Genomic DNA, 22,526 nt, shown 5'->3' with positions numbered 1-22,526 from the left:
ACTCCAGTTCGTCGTCATAACCGACTTGAGTGGGCAAATGCTCACATTCGCTGGCGTTTGGCACGTTGGAGAGGTGTTCTTTTCACGGATGATGCGAAGGAGATGTGTTGCACTGCATGAGGCAAATGGTGGTCACACCAGATACTGACTGGTATCCCCCCCCCCCCCCCCCCCAATAAAACAAAACTGCACCTTTCAGAGTGGCCTTTTATTGTGGGCAGTCTAAGGCACACCTGTGCACTAATCATGGTGTCTAATCAGCATCTTGGTATGGCACACCTGTGAGGTGGGATGGATTATCTCAGCAAAGGAGAAGTGCTCACTATCACAGATTTAGACTGGTTTGTGAACAATATTTGAGGGAAATGGTGATATTGTGTATGTGGAAAAAGTTTTAGATCTTTGAGCTCATCTCATACAAAATGGGAGCAAAACCAAAAGTGTTGCATTTATATTTTTGTTGAGTATAATAGCCCAATTTCATAGCCTTAAGAGTGTGCATATCATGAATGCTTGGTCTTGTTGGATTTGTGAGAATCTACTGATTCTACTGGTACATTGTTTCCCATGTAACAATAAGAAATATACTCCAAACCTGGATTAATCTTTTAGTCACATAGCACTATTATTCTGAACACTACTGTAGTTCTTGGATCTTGCCCTCACTTGAGTTTGTAACTTGAATCTATGTTTTTAAAATTGCCATCAACAGCATTTTACCACACGTGCAGTATTTTTTTTATTTTTAATCACACAGGTTACTTTCTCCAGTGCAGTTCTAATTTCCTGCAGCATTCCTGCAGACACAGTCACACCATGACATCACATTACCACAGCTGCAACAGTTTACTGGGATTCCATTAACCAAGGAACTTCCAGCAACCTGTGCCTTTACAATCTGGACTTGTTTGGAATTTTGCAGTACAGAAACATGACAGTGGAACACATTTCCTGGCACAGTGTGACACTCAGACTATGTGAAAAGTACAATCAACAGCATGAGCATTCCGGCATGCTGACGTGAATTCAGAGTTTGATTGTGTGACTGCAGCGCTGACCTCAAACTTCAAGCCTCAGCAAGGTGCTAAAATGTGATTTCACATTAAGTGTCCTAATTTAACAAACGTTGTATGGAGATGTTGAAGTCAGTGACGCATGCAGGAGATCTGATCAATTATACAACTCATTTACTTTTGTTCATCTTTCTGCATAACGAGCATAACTCTAAGTGCTCTAATTACATCTCCCGGTGTTTTGTGTCCCTGCAGCCACCAGATTAATGTTAAAAAGTTCAAAGTGTTCACATAATAAAGCCTCAAGATGTAACACTGTAAAAGTACAAAAAAAAAAAAAAAAAAAAAACCAACTCATGATTAAAGTTAAAATTTTCTATACCCACTTACTCCAATCAAGGGTGAGGTGGGGTTGGAGCCTATCCCAACAGCCATAGGGCAGGAGGTGGGGTACACCCTGGATAGGTCACCAGTCTATCGCAGGACCACATACATTCAAACACATTCACCCTCACATGCACACCTACAGTGAATTTAAAGTTTCCAGTTCACCTAACCTGCATGTCTTTGGAAATGTGAGGAAGCCGGTGTCGCTGACCAAACGGTCCCCCCTAAAAATCAATCGGCCCTGCCTTCACTGCGCATGCGTCATTAGCTGCGGTTCACGGATTATCGTCTCATTTCTGCTTAAAACTGCACTCCAGTCATCATCTATCTCAGCGACAGATATCTGAACCTTTTGTACTACAATCATTTCCACATAAATTGAGCATTATTACATCATAAAACGACAGATGAAGCGATCGGAGCGCCGCGGATACACGAGCTGCTAGCTTCTGCATTCACAGTGCGTTGGTCATTTCAAAGCATTACGGAGTTTTGCCGAGTTTCTGCTTAAAACTGACTTTAGAATGATTTAAGAGGTTTTACCTTGTCAACTGATGGTTAATAATCACATTAATCCATTTGGTTGCTTTGGATGAAGAGACTCCGTCTTCGACATGCTGCTGTGGTCAGAAATGACGCATGCACGGGGCGGGGTGGGGGACCATTCGGTCTCTAACACCGGAGCACCTGGAGGGAACCCACGCACACATAGGGAGAACATGCAAACTCCAAACTGAAAAGACCAGGTAGGAAGCGACCCCATAACCTTCTTGCTGTGAGGCAACAGTGCTACTTACTAACCTACTGTACGTCCCTTTGGCTTTGTCTGGTGAGATCCTTCTGGTGAGATCATCTCCACAGGAGATGATGTACTGGGCTTGCTGCTGCCTATCACAAACCTGGACATGAAATGTAGAGGAATAGTTTGTAATAAGTTTGAAGATGATTACACACAAAAAAAATGAGTGGATACAATCAGAACTTTGACTAGTTGGCTTAAGTATTGAAAACAGTAGTACAGTGATCTGAACAATGGACAAACACTTTTTACAGCTTAACATAATGTATAGCCAATAAAGCATGACAAAAGAGGAAATACTTGGAATTTGTGTACTGCATCATGAGTAATATGTATGCAGGTGTTTTATTATAACAGTAGTTAATCAGTTTTAATTGTATAATGTGAAACTGTTGAAAAGACAATAACCAGAGACACTGTCTGAAAAAGTATGTAAAGCATACATACACTGAACAAAAATATAAATGCAACACTTTTGTTTTTGCTCCCATTTTTCATGAGCAGAACTCAGATATGAACATTTTCTATATGCACAAAAACTTTCAAGTATTCACAAATCTGTCTAAATCTGTTAGTGATCACGTCTCCTTTGAAGAGATAATCCAGCCAACCTCACAGGTGTGGCATATCAAGATGCTGATTAGACAGCATGATTATTGCACAGGTGTGCCTTAGGCTGGCCACAATAAAAGGCCACTCTGAAATGTTCAGTTTTATCACACAGCACAATGACAAGTTTTGAGGGAGCGTGCATTTGGTATGCTGACTGCAGGAATGTCCACCAGAGCTGTTGCCTGTGAATTGAATGTTCATTTCTCTACCATAAGCCATCTCCAAGGGCATTTCAGACAATTGGTCAGAACATCCAACCGGTCTCACATCCGCAGACCATGTGTAACCACACCAGCCCAGGACCTCCACATCCAGTATGCTCACCTTCCAAGATTGTCTGAGACCAGCCACCTGGACAGCTGCTGCAACAATTGGTTTGCAGAGCCAAAGAATTTCTGCACAAACTCAGAAACCATCTCAGGGAAGCTCATCTGCATGTTTGTCGTCCTCACTGGGGTCTTGACCTGACTGCAGTTTGTTGTTGTATCCGACTTGAGTTGGCAAATGCTCACATTCAATGGTGTCTGGCTGCTGATCAACTCTATGCAAAGATGTGTTGCACTGTGTGAGGTAAATGGTGGACACACCAGATACTGACTGGTCTTCTGACCCCCCAAAGCCAAATTGCACATTTCAGTGGCCTTTTATTGTGGCCAGCCTAAGGCACACCTGTGCAATAATCATGTTGTCTAATCAGCATTTTGATATGCTGATAAGATGGATTATCTCATCAAAGCAGAAGAGCTCGCTAACACACATTTAGATTTGTGAACAATATTTCAGAGAAATGGGTCTTTTGTGTATATAGAAAATGTTTTAGATCTTTAGGCTCATAAAAAAATGGGAACAACAAAAGTGTTGCATTTATATATTTGTTCAGTGTATTTATGTTAGATCAGTGTCTCTGAAGAAACTGGACTTTGGGCACAAAAGGTGTTGACACTTTAACTCTGGTGACCTGATTTGTGGGATGCCATTTAAGGTAGAAATGATCAAAGATTGTGAAAATAGTAGATCTACATGCTCAAACCACATTACATGAGTTGTAAGCTTGTAGATCATTTGCAATTGTGTGGCATCCTTTGATGAAAATATAAAATAGTGGTTAAGTGTTTATTAATAAAAGCAACTAATCAATTAATCAGGATATGAATATGGTATGTTTTCCAATACTTGAGATGACTAGATTTAAAGTTTGCAATGAGGTGAGTGCATGTTTGATCTGAACGTTTATGGAGATGCAAATCTCTGAGACCTGTAAGTGGAAAGGGTGGTGGGGGGAGTTATTTTTCATTTATGTAAAAGGATAAACATTTATATGAATGTTTATCCACACCACGCTGGTACACACCTACTATCACCACCATCACCAATCTCCTCCTGTATGACCTCCATGGCAGTGGGAGCCACTGCCTCACTTCGCTGTTGTCCGCCTCGTCCGTCACCTGAGGGACCGGCCCCTGCAGCGAACATGTATGAAATTTTTCTGCTCTTAGCAGCATCCATAGCCAAGGCAATTTTTTTCACCCCTCAGTTTTTCTGCACCACCTGTACATTTCTTCTCCATTTTATGACTTGCTTTGTTTTTCGTGTTCGTTTTTTTTTTTTTTTTTCCCCCTCTTGCTCTCACCATGGTCTAGGACATGCGTGGCTGGGATTCTGGGCATCTGTAGCCTATCAGGGCCACAAGCCGATATTTTTTGACAGACAAGCCAGTGGGATTATGCTGTGTCTGAAGGCTGCAGAGCTCTCTGGGCCGAAAGAGTTACCATGAAAAGATAAATAACCAGCCAACCATCAGCCCATTGATTGATCAATCCACCGGGAAAAATCCCGGTACTCTTAATGGCCAATCCACCTCTGGATTGGGTTTAAACTTTGTCAGGCGATAGGAAGTGCCAGTCTGCACCTCACTTTCAAATATGAGTGTGATTGGTGCACGTTTGATGAAGATATCAATCAATCAATTTTTTTTTTATATAGCGCCAAATCACAACAAACAGTTGCCCCAAGGCGCTTTATATTGTAAGGCAAGGCCATACAATAATGATGTAAAACCCCAACGGTCAAAACGACCCCCTGTGAGCAAGCACTTGGCTACAGTGGGAAGGAAAAACTCCCTTTTAACAGGGAAGAAAACCTCCAGCAGAACCAGGCTCAGGGAGGGGCAGTCTTCTGCTGGGACTGGTTGGGGCTGAGGGAGAGAACCAGGAAAAGACATGCTGTGGAGGGGAGCAGAGATCGATCACTAATGATTAAATGCAGAGTGGTGCATACAGAGCAAAAAGAGAAAGAAACAGTGCATCATGGGAACCCCCCAGCAGTCTACGTCTATAGCAGCATAACTAAGGGATGGTTCAGGGTCACCTGATCCAGCCCTAACTATAAGCTTTAGCAAAAAGGAAAGTTTTAAGCCTAATCTTAAAAGTAGAGAGATATAATGTAAAATATATATTAAATGGGCTTTTCAATTTGTTAAATTTAAATGGCTACAAAATCTGTAATCTGGATCAGATCCAGTGTCGCAGACCGAATGGTCCACCTAAAAATTGGTCCACCCTGCCTCCACTGCACATGCGTCATTCCGGACCACAGCAGCTCCTCTGAGACAGACTGTCTTCACCCAAAGCGAACAAATGGATTAATGTAATTATTAACCATCAGATGATAAAGTAAAACCTCTTAAATCATTCTAAAGTCAGTTTTAAGCAGAAACAAGGGGACAATTGGTGACGCTTTGAAATGATGCATGGGCAGTGAAGGCAGGGCGGAACGATTTTTATGGGGGACCGTTTGGTCTGCGACACAGGATTCAAACTTTGTCAGGTCGAATAAAGGATACCATCCCTACGTTCCATAATACTCTCAATATGAAAGAAATTTAATCTTTTTTAGACAGTTATACAAGTTTTAAAAATTTTTCAGGACAGGGATTTTTCCAAGATTCTTCCTGACTTTGACCTTTGCCCTATGAGTTTTGAAAATTTAATCAGTTCGTGCCTATCAGGATAGAATCTTCAGAAAAAACTTCATAACGATATATGAAAAATTGTGGGCCCCAGACTGTTCACAATCACAAACAAACAGGGGGAAAAACAACCTTCAACTTGTTGGCGGAAAAACTACAAAACTAATTGCAGGTGATAGACCACTAAGAACGATCAGTGGCAATACATCTGAGTAAGCCGGAGCACCCAGCGGGAGCACGGGGAGAATATGCAAACTCCACACAGAAAGGACCAGCGGAGAAGTGATCCCAGGACCTACTTGCTGTTTTTATTCTTATTTTGAATTTCTATTTTAGAGTTAGTGGTAAATTTATATCGCATATAATTCATTTAATTGTATGTCTAATTCACATAGCATCAACATTTACTTTTGGCCCCTGACCTTCCATCCAGATTAAGTCATGGTCTTTGTAAGGAAAAAATTTGGGTGCCTCTGGTTGTGTTTTGGAAAATAAATAAAAATAAAATAAAGCTATTTGCTGACTGCTATGCAAATAACATTTTATTCACGGTTAAAATAATCAGAACGTATAAAACTCATACAGAACATACCAACAGTATAAAAATCTTCTCCCTCCTTGACATGTTTACAACTTTAAAAAACAGCACATGAACAATTAATAAGCAAAATTTAGTAGATAATATATTTTAAAAATTGAACACGAGAACACATTAAAACCAGATTAACATGTTTTAAAACCTTTAAAACAGCAAATTACTAAAAGAACAAAAACAATGAATGAATAAAAACATAGGATTAACTAAAAACATAAAACTGCAGGTTTGTGTGTCTTCAGGTCATCACGGTGAGTGCTCCAGGTTTCACAATGATGTCACTGTAGGGTTTATTCTGTTGTACAATGACCTGCCTGTCAGAGAGCAGCTCTGAAGAGCACAAACATCACAGATTAAAACCACAAACTCCAGAGATTAAATTCACAGATTAACACTATAAACGCAAATTATTAATACAACGAATACAAATATTAACATCACAAAGGTGATGATTAACACAACAAACACCATCTTTAAAGACTATAACATCACATATTAACAGTGTAAACATCACATCATTATATTACAACATTACAGATTAACACCACAAAGGTGAGCAATTAACACAACAAACACCAGATATAAAGACCATAAACATCACAGACCTAACACTGTAAACATGATGGTTAACACTGAAAACATCAGATTAATATTACAAACTTAGAGCCCCTTCACACATCAGCACGAATAAGCAGGAATCAAGGCGAATCACGGCAAAACAGCCTGCAGCGAAACATTGAGCCAAGTCGGGAGGGACACACGGTCGGGCAGGCGTGAACGATCCCGCTGAATACATGGGAATACATGCCACCCACGGGATTAGAAAGTGCAGTGCGAGCAGCTGGAACGTGTGGAACCACATCGTACAGCTGCTGTGGGGGGATACATGCCACCCAAGAGATTGGAACCTGCCATTTACAAAAGCTCTGATTGCCAGACAGAAACTTTACCACTGCGCTACCATCGCTGTCCTATAAAAGGTGCGCAAAATGCCTGAAATCAACAAGGAGAAAAACGTAATAAATAAATAAAACCACACACACCATAAAAAAACATAGCATTTTATTGAATCCCTCTTATCAAACAAGAGTACAAGTATGACCCGTCTTCCTCTGTAGATGACCCATGGTCACAGACATACAGTCATGAAATGACATGAATGAAGCAGTGTGCTCTTATGTCACATCTGCCTGGTCGAGCGTGTCCGGCCTGGCCCCCACGCATGCCCTGGCCTGACACGCGTATCCTGTGGACGGCGCGCCGCATGCAGCTCACGTGGGTGACGTAACATTCAGATCACCCGGTGTGCTATGACCTGACGGACTGTTTCACCTGGGACAGGCTGTCAATATGCACGCCGTGCGCTCGCTCGCTGCAGCCCATCGCACAAGCGATATACATTTTTTATGTATGTCCACGTGAGGACAGCAAGCAGACACACGCACGTCACAGTGGACAGTTGTTAGGTGCATGTGTCTCACGCAGTGTTGGGAAAGTAAACTTTGCGAAAGTACTTCATTAGTTAATTTATACAGTTATATTTTACAGTTACTTTATACAGTTAGTTCATTAGCAGCTGCGGACACCTTGTCGGCAGCTGCTCATAATCTAATTTGGTTATTTTTAAGATTTAGTACTCAGCAAAGTAACTAATAGTTACTTTGCTGATGAGTTACTTTGCTGATTGCTCAATCTTACGAGTACCAAGTTACATTACTCGTTACCTTATTAGTTACATTACTTATTAGTTGCAAGTTTTCTTCACTTCCTGTTCCGGAGCACAGCGGTGTTTGCTGTATCTGTTAGCTGTTTAATCTGCGCAGTTAGATGATCTAGTTAACTGATAACGATTTGTTTCACAGTGTAATCTTCACTTGCCTTAACTAAAGCACTCCCTCTGCTGAATCACCTCTAAATTATTACACATTATTCACTTTGTGGTGTTTTAGGAATCCGCTAGCTTAGCACAGCTACTAGCTCTTAGCCGGTTAGCATGGCGGCTTCTCCTGTCTCTCCCGCACTTTTCTGCTCTGGGTGTGAAATGTTTAGTTATTCCTCGGCCTCCTTTAGCAGTAATGGTACTTGTAATAAGTGTAGCTTATTCATAGCTTGGAGGCCAGGCTGGGCGAATTGGAGACTCGGCTCCGCACCGTGGAAAATTCTACAGCTAGCCAGGCCCTGTAGTCGTGCGGGACCAGGTAGCTTAGCCGCCGTTAGTTGTCCCTCTGGCAGATCCCGAGCAGCCGGGAAGCAGGCGCGACTGGGTGACTGTGAGGAGGAAGCGTAGTCCTAAACAGAAGCCCCGGTGTACACCGCCACCCGTTCACATTTCTAACCGTTTTCCCCCCTCGACGACACACCCGCCGAGATCAAACTCTGGGTTACTGGCGACTCTGTTTTGAGACATGTGAAGTTAGCGACACCAGCAACCATAGTCAATTGTCTTCCGGGGGCCAGAGCACGCGACATTGAAGGGAATTTGAAACTGCTGGCTAAGGCTAAGCGTAAATTTTGATAAGATGTATTTCACGTCGGCAGTAATGACACCCGCTTACGCCATCGGAGGTCACTAAAATTAACATTGAATCGGTGTGTAACTTTGCAAAAACAATGTCGGACTCTGTAGTTTTCTCTGGGCCCCTCCCCAATCGAACCGGGAGTGACATGTTTAGCTGCATGTTCTCCTTGAATTGTTGGCTGTCTGAGTGGTGTCCAAAAAATGAGGTGGGCTTCATAGATAATTGGCAAAGCTTCTGGGGAAAACCTGGTCTTGTTAGGAGAGACGGCAATCCATCCCACTTTGGATGGACCAGCTCTCATTTCTAGAAATGTGGCCAATTTTCTTAAATCTCCAAACCGTGACTATCCAGGGTTGGGACCAGGAAGCAGAGTTGTAGTCTTACACACCTGTCTGCAGCTTCTCTGCCCCTGCCATCCCCTCATTACCCCATCCCCGTAGAGACGTGCCTGCTCCCAGACCACCAATAACCAGCAAAAATCTATTTAAGCATAAAAATTCAAAAGAAAAAAATAATATAGCACCTTCAACTGCACCACAGGACTAAAACAGTTAAATGTGGCCTATTAAACATTAGGTCTCTCTCTTCTAAGTCCCTGTTAGTAATGATATAATAATTGATCAACATATTGATTTATTCTGCCTTACAGAAACCTGGTTACAGCAGGATGAATGTGTTAGTTTAAAGAGTCCAACACCCCCGAGTCACACTAACTGCTAGAATGCTTGTAGCATGGGCCGAGGCGGAGGATAGCAGCAATCTTCCATTCCAGCTTATTAATTAATCAAAAACCCAGACAGAGCTTTAATTCATTTGAAAGCGTGACTCTTAGTCTTGTCCATCCAAATTGGAAGTCCCAAAACCAGTTTTATTTGTTATTATCTATCGTCCACCTGGTCGTGAGTTTCTCTGTGAATTTCAGACCTTTTGTCTGACTTAGTGCTTAGCTCAGATAAGATAATTATAGTGGGCGATTTTAACATCCACACAGAAGCTGAGATGACGGGCTTCAACACTGCATTTAATCTATTATTAGACTCAACGGGCTTTGCTCAAAATGTAAATGAGTCCACCCACCACTTTAATCATATCTTAGATCTTGTTCTGACTTATGGTATGGAAATTGAAGACTTAACAGTATTCCCTGAAAACTCCCTTCTGTCTGATCATTTCTTAATAACATTTACATTTACTCTGATGGACTACCCAGCAGTGGGAATAAGTTTCATTACATTAGAAGTCTTTCAGAAAGCACTGTAACTAGGTTTAAGGATATGATTCCTTCTTTATGTTCTCTAATGCCATATACCAACACAGTGCAGAGTAGCTACCTAAACTCTGTAAGTGAGATAGAGTATCTCGTCATAGTTTTACATCCTCATTGAAGACAACTTTGGATGCTGTAGCTCCTCTGAAAAAGAGAGCTTTAAATCAGAAGGCCTGACCTGTGGTATAACTCACAAACTCGCAGCTTAAGCAGATAACCCGTAAGTTGGAGAGGAAATGGCATCTCACTAATTTAGAAGATCTTCACTTAGCCTGGAAAAAGAGTCTGCTGCTCTATAAAAAAGCCCTCCGTAAAGCTAGGGCATCTTACTACTCATCACTAATTGAAGAAAATAAGAACAACCCCAGGTTTCCTTTCAGCACTGTAGCCAGGCTGACAGAGTCAGAGCTCTATTGAGCCGAGTATTCCTTTAACTTTAACTAGTAATGACTTCATGACTTTCTTTGCTAATAAAATTTTAACTATTAGAGAAAAAAATTACTCATAACCATCCCAAGACGTATCGTTATCTTTGGCTGCTTCAGTGATGCCGGTATTTGGTTAGGACTCTTTCTCTCCGATTGTTCTGTCTGAGTTATTTTCATTAGTTACTTCATCCAAACCATCAACATCTCTATTAGACCCATTCCTACCAGGCTGCTCAAGGAAGCCCTACCATTATTTAATGCTTTGATCAATATGATCAAAGCATCAATCAATCGATCAATCTATCTTTATTAGTTGGCTATGTACCACAGGGCTTTTAAGGTGGCAGTAATTAAACCATTACTTAAAAAGCCATCACTGACCAAGCTATCTTAGCTAATTATAGGCCAATCTCCAAACCTTCCTTTTCTCTCAAAAATTCTTGAAAGGGTAGTTGTAAAACAGCTAACTGATCATCTGAAGAGGAATGGTCTATTTGAAGAGTTTCAGTCAGGTTTTAGAATTCATCATACAACCCCTGGCAAAAATTATGGAATCCCCGGCCTCGGATGATGTTCATTCAGTTTAATTTTGTAGAAAAAAAGCAGATCACAGACATGACACAAAACTAAAGTCATTTCAAATGGCAACTTTCTGGCTTTAAGAAACACTATAAGAAATCAGGAAAAAAAATTGTGGCAGTCAGTAACAGTTACTTTTTTAGACCAAGCAGAGGGAAAAAAAATTATGGAATCACTCAATTCTGAGGAAAAAAATTATGGAATCATGAAAAACAAAAGAACGCTCCAACACATCACTAGTATTTTGTTGCACCACCTCTGGCTTTTATAACAGCTTGCAGTCTCTGAGGCATGGACTTAATGAGTGACAAACAGTACTCTTCATCAATCTGGCTCCAACTCTCTCTGATTGCTGTTGCCAGATCAGCTTTGCAGGTTGGAGCCTTGTCATGGACCCTTTTCTTCAACTTCCACCAAAGATTTTCAATTGGATTAAGATCCGGACTATTTGCAGGCCATGACATTGACCCTATGTGTCTTTTTGCAAGGAATGGTTTCACAGTTTTTGCTCTATGGCAAGATGCATTATCATCTTGAAAAATGATTTCATCATCCCCAAACATCCTTTCAATTGATGGGATAAGAAAAGTGTCCAAAATATCAACTTAAACTTGTGCATTTATTGATGATGTAATGACAGCCATCTCCCCAGTGCCTTTACCTGACATGCAGCCCCATATAATCAATGACTGTGGAAATTTACATGTTCTCTTCAGGCAGTCATCTTTATAATTCTCACTGGAACAGCACCAAACAAAAGTTCCAGCATCATCACCTTGCCCAATGCAGATTCGAGATTCATCACTGAATATGACTTTCATCCAGTCATCCACAGTCCACGATTGCCTTTTCCTTAGCCCATTGTAACCTTGTTTTTTTCTGTTTAGGTGTTGATGGCTTTCGTTTAGCTTTCTGTATGTAAATCCCATTTCCTTTAGGCGGTTTCTTACAGTTCGGTCACAGACGTTGACTCCAGTTTCCTCCCATTCGTTCCGTTGTGCATTTTCGATTTTTGAGACACATTGCTTTAAGTTTTCTGTCTTGACGCTTTGATGTCTTCCTTGGTCTACCAGTATGTTTGCCTTTAACAACCTTCCCATGTGTTTGTATTTGGTCAGAGTTTAGACACAGCTGACTGTGAACAACCAACATCTTTTGCAACATTGTGTGATGATTTACCCTCTTTTAAGAGTTTGATAATCCTCTCCTTTGTTTCAATTGACATCTCTCGTGTTGGAGCCATGATTCATGTCAGTCCACTTGGTGCAACAGCTGTCCAAGGTGTGATCACTCCTTTTTAGATGCAGACTAATGAGCAGATCTGATTTGATGCAGGTGTTAGTTTTGGGGATGAAAATTTACAGGGTGATTCCATAATTTATTCCTCAGAATTGAGTGATTCCATATTTTTTTCCCTCTGCTTGGTCTAAAAAAGTAACCGTTACTGACTGCCACAATTTTTTTTCCTGATTTCTTATAGTGTTTCTTAAAGCCAGAAAGTTGCCATTTGAAATGACTTAGTTTTGTGTCATGTCTGTGATCTGCTTTTTTTTCTACAAAATTAAACAACTGAATGAAAATCCTCCGAGGCCGGGGATTCCATAATTTTTGCCAGGGGTTGTAGTACAGAAACAGCATTAGTGAAGGTTACAAATGATCTTCTTATGGCCTCAGACAGTGGACTCATCTCTGTGCATGTTCTGTTAGACCTCAGTGCTGCTTTTGATACTGTTGACCATAAAATTTTATTACAGAGATTAGAGCATGCCATAGGTATTAAAGGCACTGCGCTGCGGTGGTTTGAATCATATTTATCTAATAGATTACAATTTGTTCATGTAAATGGGGAATCTTCTTCACAGACTAAGGTTAATTATGGAGTTCCACAAGGTTCTGTGCTAGGACCAATTTTATTCACTTTATACATACTTCCCTTAGGCAGTATTATTAGACGGCGTTGCTTAAATTTTCATTGTTACGCAGATGATACCCAGCTTTATCTATCCATGAAGCCAGAGGACACACACCAGTTAGCTAAACTGCAGGATTGTCTTACAGACAAAGACATGGATGACCTCTAATTTCCTGCTTTTAAACTCAGATAAAACTGAAGTTATTGTACTTGGCCCCACAAATCTTAGAAACAGGGTGTCTAACCAGATCCTTACTCTGGATGGCATTACCCTGACCTCTAGTAATACTGTGAGAAATCTTGGAGTCATTTTTGATCAGGATATGTCATTCAATGCGCATATTAAACAAATATGTAGGACTGCTTTTTTGCATTTACGCAATATCTCTAAAATTAGAAAGGTCTTGTCTCAGAGTGATGCTGAAAAACTAATTCATGCATTTATTTCCTCTAGGCTGGACTATTGTAATTCATTATTATCAGGTTGTCCTAAAAGTTCCCTGAAAAGCCTTCAGTTAATTCAAAATGCTGCAGCTAGAGTACTAATGGGGACTAGAAGGAGAGAGCATATCTCACCCATATTGGCCTCTCTTCATTGGCTTCCTGTTAATTCTAGAATAGAATTTAAAATTCTTCTTCTTACTTATAACGTTTTGAATAATCAGGTCCCATCTTATCTTAGGGACCTCATAGTACCATATCACCCCAATAGAGCGCTTCGCTCTCAGACTGCAGGCTTACTTGTAGTTCCTAGGGTTTGTAAGAGTAGAATGGGAGGCAGAGCCTTCAGCTTTCAGGCTCCTCCTCCTGTGGAACCAGCTCCCAATTCAGATCAGGGAGACAGACACCCTCTCTACTTTTAAGATTAGGCTTAAAACTTTCCTTTTTGCTAAAGCTTATAGTTAGGGCTGGATCAGGTGACCCTGAACCATCCCTTAGTTATGCTGCTATATACTGCTGGGGGGTTCCCATGATGCACTGAGGGTTTCTTTCTCCTTTTGCTCTGTATGCACCACTCTGCATTTAATCATTAGTGATTGATCTCTGCTCCCCTCCACAGCATGTCTTTTTCCTGGTTCTCTCCCTCAGCCCCAACCAGTCCCAGCAGAAGACTGCCCCTCCCTGAGCCTGGTTCTGCTGGAGGTTTTTTCCTGTTAAAAGGGAGTTTTCCTTTCCACTGTCGCCAAGTGCTTGCTCACAGGGGGTCGTTTTGACCGTTGGGGTTTTTACGTAATTATTGTATGGCCTTGCCTTACAATATAAAGCGCCTTGGGGCAACTGTTTGTTGTGATTTGGCGCTATATAAATAAAATTGATTGATTGAAGTTTTCGGCAGATTCTAATAAAGTAATTGCATAAAGCAACTGTATAAAGCAACTTGTCAAAGTTACTTTTCACAACACTGGTCTCACGTGCACACGTGCAAGACACGTGTTGCTTTTTTGCAATGCCACACTCATGGGGGCACTTAGACAAATTTCACATCTAGGTCGGAAATGATCATCTGCTCTCCGTTTTTGTGCTAAAAGCATGAATGGCCACACATTTTCTAAGTGTCAAGCGACCAGTGTTGGATGTTTGTGTGTGTCACCTGGAATTTGGCCAACACCTGCCACGAGAGGGATCGAATGGTCTCTCACAGGGCACTCTGTCTTTCAGCCGCTGGTGTGCGTGAATACTTGTAGTGACACGTGTACAAGGCGTTGGAGGCAGCTCCGATTTTTCACAAATGGCATGCAATTCCTCCTTCGTGCACTAGTCGGTTTAAATCGTGTTGTGTGAAGAGGTCCGTACAGATTAACGCCACAAAGGTGAGCGATTAACAAACACTAGATATAAAGACCATAAACATCATAGATTAACACTATAAACATGAATGATTAACACTGAAAACATCACAGATTAACATTACAAACATTACAGATGAAGACCACAAACATGACAGATAAACACAACAAACACCAGATATAAAGACCATAAATATCACATTAACACCACAAACATCACAGAGTAATATTACAAACATGAAATATTAACACGAGAAACATCACAGATTAACAACATAAATACCAGATATTAACGATAAAAACATCATATTAACATGATAAACACCAGATATTAACACCAAAACATCACAAATTAACATTACAAACATGAAAGATTAAAACCACAATCAGATTAAAAACATAGTTACCAGAGTGTAACACCAAAATACCAGCAGGGCTGTGAAATGAAAATTGTGAAATCTGAGGAAAATTCGCAGGGGGTCTGGGGCCCCCCCGAGGGGCCGGGGTCTAGGGCCTTGTGGGGCCCCAGAAACCAAATTAAATTTTCATCTATTGATACATTTTCAACATCTCCTGGAAGAACAAATCTCAAAAAAAATAGTGCATATTTAAATGATCCTAGATTCAACCTTTCATTTGAACGTCAATGATCATGTTGAAATAACAGAATATGACATGGAAGTAGGACCTGGTATGATTTTCCTTTTAATTGTAAACCAAATTATGCATTAACTCAGAACAATAAACTACATGAAATTCATGAAGACTGAAAAGACTGTTAAAGTATTTCAAAAACCACAGCTAAAGCTTGTAGAATATTTTAAAAATCAGGGTAAAATATCACTAAAATACCTTATAATAAAAAGCCACACAATGTCTTTTTTCCCCATGAAAAAAGTCTACATTAATAAAAACTAATTTACATTGGTGCGTAAATTCATGTAGCTTAAGTTCATTCAAAGCCACAATGTCTTTTTTACCATGAAAATAGTCTAGATTAATAAAAACTAATTTACACTGTTGCGTAAATTCATGTAGCCTAAATTCATTCAAAGTCACAATGTCTTTTTTTTTCAATGAAAGAAAGTCTAGATTAATGAAAGGAAAAAAAAAAAAGGCACATAATTTTTTCTGAAATTCTGTTTGAACAGCACAATGTTTATTTTCCAGAGAGAGAGAAAAAAAAAATCTTACCAGTTCGCTTTTCCCGTTTATCTTTCAGGTGTGTTGATGAAGCCAGCAACAATTCCACGGATTCGTGTCCTTATCAAACTTTTCAAACCATCTTTCTCGCCATCTTCGCTCTGTCTGATGTCGCTCCGTGACACAGACGTTGCAAAGTTCTTTTAAAAACTTGAAAGTTCTAAAAGTTTGCGATGTCCACATGCTACTTTTAGCTAAGCTTCGCACAGGAGCCACACAGTGTCACCGCAGCAACCAATCAGTCCCGCTTTACGACAACTGTCGTAACAGCCAGGCTTTGAGTGTCTTTTATTCTCCTCGAAACTCCGCGGATCCGACCAAACTGATTTGTATCTGTAACACACAGATCGGTGTCCACGGACTTAAAAATTGCATGATGTCGTAAAAAAAAGAACGCTTTGCGATAAGCATTTTAAAAACTCAGTAACGATCACGATTAAAGAGTACAACACTAACACCCCCGCCCCCCTTCCCATGATGATCCGTGGGATTCCGCGGAGTTTTCAAAGCCCTGCACCAGAAAGTAACAGCAAAAACATCACAGATTAACATTATAAACCTGAAAGATTAAAACCACAATCACAGATTAAAAACATAGCTACCAGAGAGTAACACCAAAACACCAGAGAGTAACAGCAAAACATCACAGATTAACATTATAAACCTGAAAGATTAAAACCACAATCCATAATCACATATCAACAACATAATTACCAGAGATTAATTCCAAAACCAGAGTAACAGCCACAACATCACAGATTACCAACATAAATACCAGAGTTTAACACCAAAAACATCAGATTACCAGCAAAATACCACAAAATAACACTACAACCACCAGAGATTAACATCACAAACACTAGAGATTAATGACATATGAGAGGTGGTTGAGAAGTTTTGAGCCTGGCCCAGAAAAAGTAGATTGTGGTTCCGCATCTTTTGCCTTCTGAGAATCCAACATTTGTTGACAATGTGTGAAATTTTGACTCACTAGGTGCAATGTTAAGAAATGTTGGTTTCTCAAAATGCAAAAGTTGGAGAAGCACACCCTACTTTTTCTGGGTCAGGCTAAAACTTCTCAATCATCCCTTGTAAATACCAGTTGTTACCAGTAAAACCACAAATAAATAACTAAAAATAACCACCATACTACTTCACTCTGAACAAACTGAAGTGTTTTCAAAGATGGAAGAATAATATCTTGTTTTAGAGTAAAATAAACAATAAATGGCTGTTTGAAATAGACTTCAGATAGACTATACTCCTCTGCTCATTATGCACCTAATGGGCCTCATGTATCAACATTGCGTACGGCGATATTTGAGCGTATATGGGGTGTACGCCAAAACGGCTGCGCTACTTGGCATTTATCAATGTGGTCGTTGGCGTACGCTGCGCTGAAAATATACACCAGGTCGAGAGGTGGCGTAAATTATACACCAAAATGAACCAGCGTTGGAATCCACATAGAAATGAAGATGATCAAGATGATAAACAGTGCCATTATACAAATCAATGCATATGTTACATAAGTAACACTTTCCTGATTATATTACACAATAATCAATACAAATCCCGCTGTTGCAGGATTGTTATGGAGCACGATCCGTGGCCACAGCGCTGACAGGAAGGAAAGCGCTGCTCGCCTTTTTCTCCAGACGTCGAGCCTGGAGCCAGAGCAGCGCTGAGCTTAACTTCATGTGGTATGATTGTTTTAGACAATGAAATTGATAATAACTGTAGTTTCGTCATTCCCTTAATTCGCCCGTGCTGCAACCAGGTTTTGTCGTCTCCATTCGGTTGTCACAATAAAATAAATACAGAAATACATTTAAAAAATAAAGAAATCTGACAGATTAGGCGTGTCTTATTAATTGAGCGAGCAAATATCCACATGTCAAGAATTATTGACATGTGAAAAGAGAATACAGTGGTCCCTCGCTATAACGCCGTTCACCTGTCGTGGCCTCGGAGTCTCGCGGAGTATTTAGTCCAATTTTGCATGCCTTTTTTTTACAGTGTTCTGCGTATCTGTTTATAAGAATCTTGTTGCCCAGAAGAGAAAAGAGCGCCAACAACTACTCATAACTGTGTTTGTCACTCGGAAACACACACCTGCTGCAGCGAGATGTGAGTGGGAAAAGGCGCAGCGCCAGGATGCAGAGGCCCGATCTGTCAAATACTGGTCAGTCACTATTAATAATTTCTTATGTGTCCGACCTCGTTCGTTGATCGTTAAAATTAATTTGTTAGTTCTAAATGCCATCATAATTATTTATAGGAAAACGTTCTATTTTTATTTCTCAAACAAATGTTTGGGCCTGAAAACAGTTTGGTATTATTTTCCTACTAAGGTTTGAACTTTGAGAGTGTTTACACACGAGAGAAAAGTGAGAAAATGTTCATGCCTGATTGAGAAAGTGTATAAACTGTGTAGTGAGGGGTTTTACAGCTTTGAAACGTCTATAATAATTGTAAAAAATAACGCTGACTACGTCGCGGTTTCGCGTATTACGGGCTATTTTTTAGAACGTAACTCCAACGATTAATGAGGGACCACTGTAACACTTTATTGATTATATACTACAAAACAATTGATACGACAGCCGCTTTCGGTGCTCTATTGGCACGCGTCGTGATTGGTGGAGTTCTTTTTCATTGCCGTCTTCCCGGCTTCCATGTCGTAAAATGAGGGTGTGTCTGAAGCGGAGTCTGAATATTTCTGGGCGTGTTTATTATAATTATGATCGTTTCCACCCGCCGCATTTATCAAGATCACGTCAGGCGTACACCAGAAATGGGCAGGTGCGCACTGCTTGATACATGTCACGGCGACTTTGGTGTATTTCAAGTTTACGCCATAAATTTACGCCACAAGTGCGCAACACTGATACATGAGGCCCATAGAGAGGTTACAGTTCATTAAATAGGAAACCTGGGCGATGGAAACTACATTCTTTGTTTAACTCTCCTGAGCAGTCTGCTTTTGACTCACCCAACAGTTTGGAGAGTGTGTGAGCTGCAGTGGTGCGGTCAGCCTCTGGGGGCAGCAGCGCACTGAAGGTGATTTCTCCACACGTCTGCAGGCTGGAGGAGATCCAGCTGAAGAAGAGAGCACCATGACAGGTGGTGGATTCATTGGGAAGCACTTACTTACAATCAGCTTTAAAAACATTGTCCATCAATAAACACAAGCTTTAAATATGGTGCTTATTGATTTATTTTAAATAGCACCTACAACCAATGTGGTTAACATAGTTGTCTTTTGTCATAAAGAAGTGCAACGTCAGGACATAATGACCTGCACGTGTGCGATGGAGCACATCATCATTTTCAGGACCAAGAACTGAAACTCCAGTGAGCACTGGTTACAACTAAAAATATAATTCATAATATTATTAAACATTAGAGGCAAATTACAGTAACTCAGTCATAATCTAGTCAATTGCTTAAAAATCAAAAAGGGGTTTGGAACACAGCAAAGCCCACAGAAGAATCAAAACTTTTCATCCTGATTCTGATGGAAATAGATGACATGGCCTCACTGATACTGTAGGTCATTTTTAACAAAAGAGTCAAAATATGTGCTTCAGCCAATGAAGGTGCAGGGTAATATGGTTCACTTTGATCCCTCAGGCTTCCCGGTTGTCTCCCGTTTTGAATTTCAAAGTAGATATTAAACACTGCTGGAGGTAAGAAGTGAAAAGCAGCAGCTTGTGTTCACCGCCAGGCTGACGTCTGCTTTCATGGGCGGAGTGCAGCTTCTTGTCAGCCTTTAAATTCAGCTCCTGCACAGTGAGTTTTACAAAGCGAGCCAAGCCTTCAGCCCCGCCTACTTACAAGGATGGAAGACTTTTGTAAATGCATGTTTAGACCAAGGCCCAAAATCTAAACTGAGCTGCACCTGTACCAGATGACACCGTGCAGTCATTAATGGTCTTTGTGCACAGGCTGGTGCACATTTGCAGTACCTCAAAATTTCACCGCTCTCTGCTTCAGGAATCACAATGTTTTCCTCAGATATGGGTTCCATTGGCAACTGGGGCTCCTTTTGTGGAGACCTGCAGAGACAGAGTCAGCGATTTACACAAATTATTTTTGAAATCAGCGTAACTGAGTAAAGGACTCACCATCTGCTGAAAGGAGTGATCACATCGCTGAGGGATTTGTCCTCTTTGGACATGTCCAGGATGACATCTGATGCAGCTGTTTAAGAAAGAAAGACACACGTGTTTTCTGTGTTGTCACATGACGCACTGGAACACTAAACAGAACGTGTAACACAGACAGGTTATTTAGAAAAAAAGAAGTCACACATGAGGGCTCAGTGGGGTGCAGTCCAGACTCACTGTGCATCTGAGAGAGAGAGAGAGAGAGAGATCAGATTCATGATGCATGCTGCTGTGTCTTTATGGACACCCTCTGTCTGTTGGTTCAGCTATTCTGCAGAAGTCATGTGTCACAGCATGCAAGACGAGGAACAGACTGCTCAGGTGGATATTGAGCCCAAAACCTTCTTGGCGTGTGGCATCAGCACTAATCACTGCTCCTTTTCATCACTCACATTTACACTCAGATTTTAGTGTTGGTTCCTCTGACATGTTTCTCATTTCCCAGCAGCACAGTTTACTGTGTGCAGGAAATGAGAATATAGGATATGTTAAAAGCAAAACCCTCTCTTCCAGACTCACCTCCTTCATGCCTGACTGCCTCATCCTCCTCAGGATTTCTCTGTCCTGCTCAGAATGTCCTGTTGACTCTTCTTCTTCATCCTTCTCTTCCTCCCCTCCCTGGTAAGTGTGCAGGGTGGGGAGCAAGGCACACTGTTTCCATAGTGACTGGAGGTCAGTGTGAAGCAGGGCTGCAGAGAGGTCCGAGTAACTGTCACACTCACGTGTGCAAAAGTCAATTACAGACACTAAGATATATTAAATAAATACTAGTCATGTTTGCAGCTTCTTCTCCTTTTGGCTGATCCCGTTAGGGGTCACTACAGCAGATAAATCATTTCCATTTCACTCTGTCCTCTATAACTTCCTCTGTCACACCAACCACCTGCATGTCCTCCCTCAGCACATCCATAAACCTCCGCCGTGGTCTCTCTTCTCCTCCTGTCTGGTGGTTCTATCCTCAGCATCCTTCTCCCTATATATTCTCCCTTCTCCTGGGTCCCTCCTCTGCACATGCCCAAACCATCTCAATCTCGCCTCTCTGACTTTGTCTCCAAACCGCCCTACCTGAGTTGTCCCTCTGATACAATTGTATGCAACAGTCTGGGCACCCCTGATGATTTTCCTTTATCATTGGTTGTTTGGATCAGCAATTTCATTTAATATATCATATAGCAGATAAACAGTGATATTTGAGAAGTGAATGAAGTTTATAGGATTTACAGAAAGTGTGCAATAATTATTTAAACAAAATTAAGCAGGTGCATAAATTTGGGCACCCCAACAGAAAAAAATACATCAATATTTAGTAGATCCTCCTTTTGCAGAAATAACAGCCTCTATACGCTTCCTCATAGCTTCCAATGAGAGTCTGGATTCTGGTTGAAGGTTTTTTGGTCCATTCTTCTTTACAAAACATCTCAGGTTTGTTGGTTTCTGAGCACAGACAGCCTGCTTAAAATCACACCACAGATTTTCTGGGGACTGAGATGGCCATTCCAGAATGTTGTACTTGTCCCTCTGCATGAATGGCTTAGTAGATTCTGAGCAGTGTTTAGGGTCTTCTTGAAAGATCCAGCCCCGACGTAACTCAACTTTGTTACTGATTCATGAACACTGTTCTCAAGAATCTGCTGGTATTGACTGGAATCCATGTGACCCTCAACTTTAACAAGATTCCCAGTACCTGCACTGGCCACACAGCCCCACAACATGATGGAACCACCTCCAAATTTTACTATAGGTAGCAAGTGTTTTTCTTGGAATGCTGCGTTCTTTTTCAGCCATGCATACGGCCCCTTGTTATGTCCAAAGAACTCCATTTTAGTTTCATCAGTCCACAGCACCTTATTCCAAAATGAAGCTGGCTTGCCCAAATGTGCTTTAGCATACCTCAAGCAACTCTGTTTGTGGCATGTACGCAGAAAAGGCTTCCTCTGCATTACAGCATCATACAGCATCTCTTTGTGCAAAGTGCGCTGTATAGTTGAATGATGCACAGAGACACTTTCTGCAGCAAGATCATGTTGTAGGTCTTTGGAGCAGGTCTGTGGGTTGACTATGACTGTTCTCACCATCCTTTGCTTCAGCTTATCTGAGATTTTTCTTGGCCTGCCACTTCAGGCCTTAACTAGTACTGTGCCTGCGGTCTTCCATTTCCTCACTATGTTCCTCACAGTGGAAACGCAAAGAGGGGAAACATTTGCAAATGGCCACCTTAAATACCCTTTCTCATGATTGGGGTCACCTGTGTAAAGAGGTCAAGGGTCAATAAGCTTACCAAACTA

At 41.0% G+C, this 22,526-nt stretch overlaps 1 protein-coding gene across 1 annotated transcript in view; it reads right to left on the bottom strand.

Annotated features, from left to right (window-relative positions):
• Positions 1–6,305: 6,305 nt before the first annotated feature.
• The window catches only part of rec8b (REC8 meiotic recombination protein b), a 66,735-nt gene continuing 50,514 nt past the window's right edge, over positions 6,306–22,526 (bottom strand). Inside the window, exons 13-18 of the mRNA XM_034166464.1 lie at positions 20,761–20,930; positions 20,386–20,425; positions 20,200–20,275; positions 20,041–20,130; positions 19,065–19,171; positions 6,306–6,704 (exon numbers count right to left, since the gene is read on the bottom strand). Of these exons, the coding sequence (XP_034022355.1) occupies positions 6,613–6,704; positions 19,065–19,171; positions 20,041–20,130; positions 20,200–20,275; positions 20,386–20,425; positions 20,761–20,930 (575 nt within the window). The 3' untranslated portion in view covers positions 6,306–6,612. The remainder of the gene's footprint in view (positions 6,705–19,064; positions 19,172–20,040; positions 20,131–20,199; positions 20,276–20,385; positions 20,426–20,760; positions 20,931–22,526) is intronic.

The sequence above is a fragment of the Thalassophryne amazonica genome, chromosome 1 (genome assembly GCF_902500255.1).
Source record: "Thalassophryne amazonica chromosome 1, fThaAma1.1, whole genome shotgun sequence".
NCBI lineage: Eukaryota > Metazoa > Chordata > Actinopteri > Batrachoidiformes > Batrachoididae > Thalassophryne > Thalassophryne amazonica.
Note: the sequence above shows the minus strand (reverse complement) of the source record. Positions and strands in the feature narration are given on the sequence as shown.